Here is an 8,290-nt window from a genome sequence, read left to right as displayed (position 1 = left end):
TATAAATATATATTTATATCTATTTTACCATATATATATGGTTAAATCTGGTTATCACACTTCAATTTTACCTATGGGCATGCTAGAGTCTTCAAAAACCAGCAATAAAAACGTTGAAGAAATCAAATTGATCAGCTCAAACATGACCCAGCAAAGTTTTGCACGTGTGTGGGAAGCAGAATCTCACTGTGTGCTTTCAGAGGGACAATCAACAGTAAAACTCAAAAGTCTCTAGAAGACACTTGCATGTAAAATGTTATCTTTAAAGGTTTTGGAAAAGGCCTAAGGAATACACTTTGTGTTCACAGCTTCATGTAATAGCAGGGAACAAAAATAATGAAGCTTTCCTTTAGTCAAAAGCCTATGCTGGAATGAAGGGAGGAGTTAAACAGACACTTTAGGTCACAGCTTTCAGCTCTTTTGGCATCTCCACTTTACATTTTGCAGCTACCAAAATCTTCCCATAGCCTAGAGTCAGGCTTCGTTTGTGCAGCTCATGGATTCCAGAGGCACAGGGAACATAACTATGCAGAGGGTGAAAATGCTCTTTGCAGATACACATCAGGATGTGAATTCAGCTGCTGCTTTTGAAATTCAGAGCAACAGCAGCCTCAGTAATTGAAGCAATTCACCTTCCAAGGGCACAAGCACCACTCTAAGGAAAAATGCTGAAACAGTACTAGTTCTAAAAATTGTCATCTTTGGTCCAGAGATTTGCTCTTACTGCTTCAGCTCCTCTATTTTTACATGCTGCAGCTATTAAGAGTACTTGTGGAAGCCCCCACAAAGCTGTCTTTACATGAGGCTGCTGAAATATCACCCAACTGAGCCACGTCCCTGCCTAGGCACTACAACTGGTGCCAGAGACAATCATTTCTTTCCACACCTTCGAAGGCCAAGAAGCCAGGGCAGGTAGGAAGTTGCAAGGAGAGCACAAATTAAACAGCAAGCACCTCCAAATGCCTTCATGCAGTTTCACTGTACAGAAAGGAAGAGAGAAGTGCAGTTAGAGGCAACGAGCAAGAACAAAGCCCCTTCCTCTCCACCGTTTACTCAATGATGCTGCATTAGACTCTCTCTCTTAGGTGCTGAGAAGGGGGAACTGCTTACAAGCATCCTGACACGCAGCAAGGGAACTATGCAGATCAATATTTCAACTGAGCTGCTCCTGGTACCTGCTTCCTCTACGGATTTCTGTATTGCTTCTGCTAGTTCCTGGTCTGCAATCTCCTCCGGCCGCATGTCCTCCCGCCCAGCCCCATACGCCAGCCGGGCGCACTCCGGGAGCTCGCCCTCTGGGAGGAACGTGGTCTGTGAGCCCGTCGTGCCAATCACCAGTACATTCTTCTTGAGATCAATGGAGCACTGTGAAAGAGCATCGAGACATCAGGGGCCTGGGTAAGAGCCATTTCGTTCCCGGAGAAAAAGGAGAAACAAGGTTAAACAATCCGTTTCCAATGGGAAGAGCTCACAGTAGCTAATTGTGGGCCAAGAGCATCAGCTTAAGCAAAGGGCCCCTTGTGACCTGCTTTGTAATAAATCATTTAGTTGGAAAGCTCTGAGAATCTTCAATCAGAGCAAAAAAACTTCAGGGAGCAGCCAGACATGCTCCAGCTATCTATGACGTATGAAGTGTATGTACTCCATAACTGGCCGGAAGATAATCCACCACCAACTCTCCGCAGAAAAATCCTAATACATTCATAGGCAAGGAAAGCATTTCTGTTGCATTTAGCACTGAACTTGGAAGAGCCAGTAACTGCTTCCAAAGAGGTTAGGAACTGGAGCCACTCTGCTCTGGAGCCAGGCTGAGAGAGCTGGGCTGGGGCAGCTGGAGAAGAGAAGGCTCCTCAAGGGGACACCTTAGAGCAGCTCCAGTGCCTAAAGGGGCTCCAGGAAACCTGGAGAGGGGCTTTGGACAAGGGCCTGTAGGGACAGGCCAAGGGGAATGGCTTGAACCTGCCAGAGGGGAGATTGAGATGAGCTCTGAGGCAGAAGCTCTTCCCTGTGAGGGTGCTGAGGCGCTGGCACAGGGTGCCCAGAGAAGCTGTGGCTGCCCCATCCCTGGCAGTGTTCAAGGCCAGGTTGGACACAGGGGCTTGGAGCAGCCTGCTCTAGTGGAAGGTGTCCCTGCCCATGGCAGGGGTTGAAGCTGGAGGAGCTTTAAGGTCCCTTCCCACACAAACCATTCCAGGATTTTATGTTTCTATGAGGTTCTGATACCTGATGCCTCTTAAGCATATCCAGTCCTAGAAGCATGTCCATGGGCTGCTCTTCAAGGATTGAGAAGGAACATGCCAGGAAATCCCCTTCAATCTGGACCTGAGCTGGAATGTAAGGAAGAGAATTTACCTCCTTGCAATGCTACAATGCAATAAATCTATTCCCAGCTCTTCCACCTTCTGGGCAAGGTCTGCTCCTGGCACATCTGAAACCAGAGCTCTGACATACCATTTTGGTCACTGAACATCTGGCCCTGCGCAAGCCCCAGGCCTGCCTTGCTCTCAAGAAGTTAGTTAAGGGCTGACCTGCTCTAGACCCTGATATACTGCTCATCTAACCCTCCAAGCCTGAGGAGCTGCACAGTGAAGACAATTATTTTTCAGACAATAAGGACAATCTTCTCTCACCCAGAAAAAGTGCACAAGAGCACAGCCAATCTTCTCTTCCCAAAGGAATACAAAACACACTCCACTGTACTGGAGCCCCTCCTGAGCAACTCATACTGCCCAGCAGTCCCACCCCAAAGACATTAGCCTTGTTTTTTGCACCCAGAGAGAACACATCCTCTCTGTCTGCAGGAGCTGAGGGCTCCCTCACCTAAAATCGTTAAGGTAATTCCATTAAAAAAGCATTAAACGAGACAGAAGCTTTTCCTGAGACAAGCAAACACTCTGCAGATGCACTTTTATTTTACTCTGTGGGAGTTTCTAACAATTATAGCATTAAAGCAGATCCTCTTGGTGCCAAGGTTGCGGGAAATGCAGTCACACTGCTGCTGAAGCTGCCCCCAGCAGGATGCCAGCACTTACCTAAGTGCACTCTGCCAATGATTTTCTGTGTCCCTACACCTTTAGCAATGCCAGCCCATCGTCGATCTACCAGCCTCATGATGTTGCACCTTTCAGCACAAGCTTGGCTCATGATGGTCATCTGGGCACCTACCAGCAACAGAACTGGTGTTAAACTGAGACCTCATCACAGATTCAAATTCTCCCCTAGAAGGGCTGAAGATCTTGCACTCAGCAGCTGGGAAAGCGACCTGCCTGCATCAGGCAACTGCACTGGGGTGTAAAGGCTTCCTGTGAATCCCACTGTGTTGAACTGACTGTATACACACAGCATTATTACTGGAAAGCTGGAATAACCCCAAGTACTTTCCCTTTAAGGCTGTAGATGGGAAGCACTACATAAAGGCACGTGTAATCCCCCCATCTGTAAAATGAGATAAGGCAGACACGTGGCAGGGACCGTTCTGGCATTGGAGCCCAGAAATTCTCACAGGAGCCTTGGTCTGAGGGGCTCAAGTACTTGTGTGCTGCTTCTCTCAACGATTTTGCCTTATACAATGCCCAGGCTGCTCTCAGGTTTTAATTAGATGCTTCAGAATCTTACAACACAGTGCTTTAGTATGGAATATTTTAGGCAATGATTCTGGAACGATTGCTGTCTCCCTCAGTGAGAGAAAGGAGAGCACAAAGAGATGAGAATGAGTCAGTTCACCTGAGTCAACAAAGGCTTTCACTGGATGTCCGTTGACTTTGCAGTTAATGTACAACATCACCACCTGCCCAAAGCTCTCAGGAGCCTCTTCCATTGCTATCGTCATATTTTCTTCAATGTTTTGTTGCCTGAATTTAATGGAGAAAAGAGAGAAGAATCAGCCTGTCCATCAGCTGAACCTTACAAGCATCCCTCTGACTTACAGACCCAGTAATCCCACCCACTGCAGCTCACCTTACAAACAGCACACTCAAAGCACACCGGGGACTGCTTCATTAGCTACATGTAGGCTTCCCAGCAGAGGGGTTGCTAGTAATGACCAGAGCCAATAATTGATCCAGAGCCATGAAGACTGCTCCTTCCAACACCCTGCCTAACTCACCCTACAGCTCCTGACAACCTTCTGTTTGAAACAGAAACCCACCACCACAGAGTTAACCTGGAGAACCTGTGAGCAAAAAACCTGTGTGTTTATCACTCTAAAATAAAGCACTGAGGGCACACGATGATGATGTTGCCAGTAGCTACAATGCTGGAATCCCACACAGCAGCTGAACGTTCAAATCCTCCAACGTTTCCCTGGTATCTTTTCTTTTCCAGGCACAGGAGGGGAGGGAGGTGAGCAAAACTGCAGTGAGAAACACCACCATGAGCACAAACCCCTGGTGCAAATTCAAGCCTATAGAAGAAACTTACTTCCAGAAATCCACCACAGCCCCAGAAGTAATCTTGGAAGTGATGGGTATTTGTAGCGACTGCATCCGAAATAGCTTCATCTACCAAAAAGGGCTTCCAATTTTGATGCCATTTCATTTTAACTCCTCAGTAGGGGAAGGGGAAAACCCCAAGCTCCTCTCTTACCCATCTTCTGTGCTGTGGTAAGCCTTCCCCCAACAATGGGGAGATGAGGTTTCTTGGTGGTGAAGGATAAATAGCTAATGGTCCCTGAGACCTGGCTCACTTGGGAGCTAAAGCACCCTACTGCCAGCATGCCCTGCTTCATGTGTTCATGAATCAAGGAGCCACATATTGTCCTGTCTTCTATTATTTAAGCTTACATCAGATACATACTGGTTAGTCTTCAGTTTGTCCTCTTGTGAAATCCATTACTCTGTTTTCCCTGTGCTTGACACTGTCTAAGATATACTATGAAGGGCAGAAATGTGTCTCAAAACAAATAGGACATTTGCCACAGCCTCCAATCAGTCCTGAGCAGAGCACATCTAATGAAGCAAGGAGTTCAAGGTGTGAAATCTGGGGACAGCTGCACGGCCTCGGGCATATCACCTTTATCTGTCCCCTTGTCTATGGAAGGAGGAAAGCATTCCTGTGCCTCAAGCAATGTTTTGCTACCTACAAATGTGTGTTTTCCTGGAAGCATTTATCCAGCACCAACACCTTGTCAGCTGTAACACAAGAATGACTTATTGCAAATAAATTTTGGTTATGACCAACTCAGTCTATACCAGAAACACACATCTCAGTTGAGGGAAAAAAGCATCAGTCGTGATCTGACTCAAGGATTTATCACTCAGTTTAAGACTCAAGCCCCAGCCCAATGCAATTACACTTGGAAGACAACAAGAGGGAGCGAGTGCTGATGAGCAGAACATATTTCTACAGAACATCTCTTCTGACAGCAGCAATGTTCCGAGTCTGGAATTCGCCAGAGACACAAACCAATTAGCAGTACACAAAACCCAATCTGGAAGGCAGCTGGGAGAAATGGCACCACGTTGCTGTGCAGAGCTCAGCTTAGAGACTAACACAAGCCCGAGGTTCAAAATATGCCTGAGGCACCCAGGTACCACCTCACCAGAGCATCTCTGCTCCTGTTTCAAAGGGGACCAGCTTAGGCAGCTCTGGGATATCACATGCATGGACAGTGATACTGCCACCTCATGATCTGTGCTCAAATGGATACCTCTGAAGGATGGGGTGCACCCACATGTCCCTGAATCCCAACCTTCCCACGTGCAAAGGCAGCTCAGAGCATTGCCTTCCAAGCAAATGCGTGTCTTAAGGCAGGATCTAAACATACTCTGTGCATCCTCCAAGGAAAACACACCATGGATGGAGGAACACTGTGGAAAAAGCCACTGTGAAGACCTCCAAAACCTGCAAGTGACTTTGGTTTCCTACCTTATGTCTTCTTCTATCTTGGCCTGTGCCTCAAGATCAAAAGGGTCAGCTGAATAGAGCCGGATCCTCTCCTGCTCCCGCCGGGCTCGGTCCTGCTGCTGCTCCAGCAACACCCTGGTGAATTTCTCTGCAGTAACAGGGAGACACAGAAATGCTTTTTACTGGAAGTTGCTCTCACAAATCAAGGCCTGGCACAGCAAACTCTTCTTTTTATGCCAGCACACACTCAGGGGTAGAGTCAACAGCACATGCAAAAAAGGCTTCCTCTGAAGGCAGCATGGATGGACCTCAAAGGACCAAACTTGGGAACCCACTAAGATGAAAAGTGACTGGACAGAGCTCTTTCTCCTTGTGTCTGCTACCCAAACTCGGCACAAGCAGACTCAGTTTCCTTGCACATACATTTTTATATGGACAAAATATGGAAAAAATCATGAAGACAATATTTAAACCAAAGAGCTGCCATTAAATCAGGAATTCATTCTTCTACTGCAGCAAGAATTGCCTACACAGTATGCCAAAAATACCCAAACAGCTGCAAAACCAGCAGATAAATGAGACCCGAAGCAGAAATTAGGACTAAGAATGTGCACAACTCAAATGAGAGGCTTGAGTGCACGTGTATCTTGAAACAGCTTCAGAGATAGAAGGGAGGTTTCACAGCTCTCAGCAAGATGCCCATCCATGAGAACAGCTTGCAAAATGTGTCATATTTTACACTCAGCGCTCCCAGTAAAAGAGCAGCCTGTGGACCCAGCAAAGAGCCAAGGCAAAATGAAGGCTAACTACAAAACCTACTTTAAACCCAAGCAACACAGGCAAAGACATCATCATCCCTGCAGCTGAATACCTACCACTGCAATCAAGAGGTCCTAGGTGAGACACCCACTTCACAAAGTTTTAAGTACACATTTTAAGAACACAGTTTTTAGATCCCCACTTTCTGGATAGCCTCTGGCTGTTTTTTACTACTTGGATGTGATCACACACATTCCCAAAAGGACTTGGCAATAAATTAAGTTCTGTAAACACAGAAGGCTGTGGGTTTGCTTCCAGAGATGCAGTTCCCATGAAGAAGCTCGTGGGCTCAGAGGCTGTTAGATGTTAATGAAGGCATTAGGTGTATTTTCTTACTTGTTTGGGTTTTTATGTTTTAAATTAGGCTTCTGTATAGCAGGTACCTTCTAAAGCACTTGCAGTACAAATCTATGCATGTATTGGGGCATCAGAGCCAGAGCTGAACTGGATCTGTGCCCGAACACTGCCAGTACAGAACAAGGCAAGCATGACCAGCTCAAACCCCATCCTTCTAACAGCCTGTTGTGGCGATCTGGGACTAAACCCACACATCCAAGTCAAAGTTTACAAGCACAAGACAAGACAGATCAGCAGAGGAGCCAGTTCTGGGTGTCTGGGGCTTAACCTCTCATCTTCTGTGCCAGGAACAGCACATCTTGTCAAGGTGAAGGAGAAACACCAGCACTACGGGCACAGCTCTCACAAGGGATGTGGTTTTAACTCTGGCTATGAACTAAAGTCAGAATTAAGAAATGAAACAGGCTAAGAATATTCATGCAAGCTCCTTTCTAGCTTTATTTGGCAGAGAAATCACAAGGATGTAACCTTGAAAGGGGGAAAAAAGTCTCCTGATAGAAGACACTTCATTCCCTGTCCATGGCAGGGGGGTTGGAACTAGATGATCTTAAGGTCCTTTCCAACCCAAACCATTCTAGGATTCGTTTTCCCAGACTCAACAGGATTTATTTCCTAACTGTCTTGAAGCAGTTCAGAAAGCACAACTGCTGATGCCCACACCACCACTGTTTAAATAGTGAAAGGACACAAGAGTTCAAACCTTTCATCACATGAAGGATGAGGGATGAACACAGCTACTCAACTGCAGAGGAAGCAGAAGACATGGTACTAGGCTTAAATTGCACTCAAAATCATCACAGAATCATAGTGTTCAAGGCCAGGTTGGACACAGGGGCTTGGAGCAACCTGCTCTAGTGGAAGGTGTCCCTGCCTGTGGCAGGGGGTTGGAGCCGTGTGAGCTTTAAGGTCCCTTCAACCCAAACCAGGCTGGGATTATGATTCTATGAAAAATCAGGTGCTGAGCCACTTGTGTTCACAGAAACGCGACTCATCTGTGCAGCTGATATTTCAAAGCAAGAGATTGAGGATATTAAAGCAGGAGAAATACGCCCAACTCAGCAGAAAGATCTTGTTATGAAAGGAACTCTGCCTTGAGTATTCCCAACTGGCACCTTTTATCAGCGCCAACAAGGAGCTGGCAGCAAACATCCCAGCGAGTTAAACACCCGCAGCTGCCTTTTGTTCAGAACCACCACCCAAAGGTTAACCCCCACCTCACCCAGGTCTCCGCTCAGCAGCGCCTCGGCCAAAGGCGGGTTCCGCTCCTTGA

At 46.8% G+C, this 8,290-nt stretch overlaps 1 protein-coding gene across 1 annotated transcript; it reads right to left on the bottom strand.

Annotated features, from left to right (window-relative positions):
• Window positions 1-1,175: 1,175 nt before the first annotated feature.
• Window positions 1,176-8,285, bottom strand: DDI2 (DNA-damage inducible 1 homolog 2 (S. cerevisiae); the record flags this gene model as incomplete). The annotated part of the gene is made up of 6 exons (XM_010021198.1): window positions 1,176-1,365; window positions 2,224-2,327; window positions 3,033-3,161; window positions 3,724-3,851; window positions 5,866-5,992; window positions 8,240-8,285. Coding segments are annotated over 6 exons (724 nt in total), but the record flags the coding sequence as incomplete, so codon positions are not given.
• Between the last annotated feature and the right edge of the window lie 5 nt (window positions 8,286-8,290).

This window comes from Nestor notabilis, unplaced genomic scaffold (assembly GCF_000696875.1).
Source record: "Nestor notabilis isolate BGI_N333 unplaced genomic scaffold, ASM69687v1 scaffold32008, whole genome shotgun sequence".
In the NCBI taxonomy this organism is placed as follows: Eukaryota; Metazoa; Chordata; class Aves; order Psittaciformes; family Psittacidae; genus Nestor; species Nestor notabilis.
This window is presented reverse-complemented; position numbering and strand designations above follow the sequence as displayed.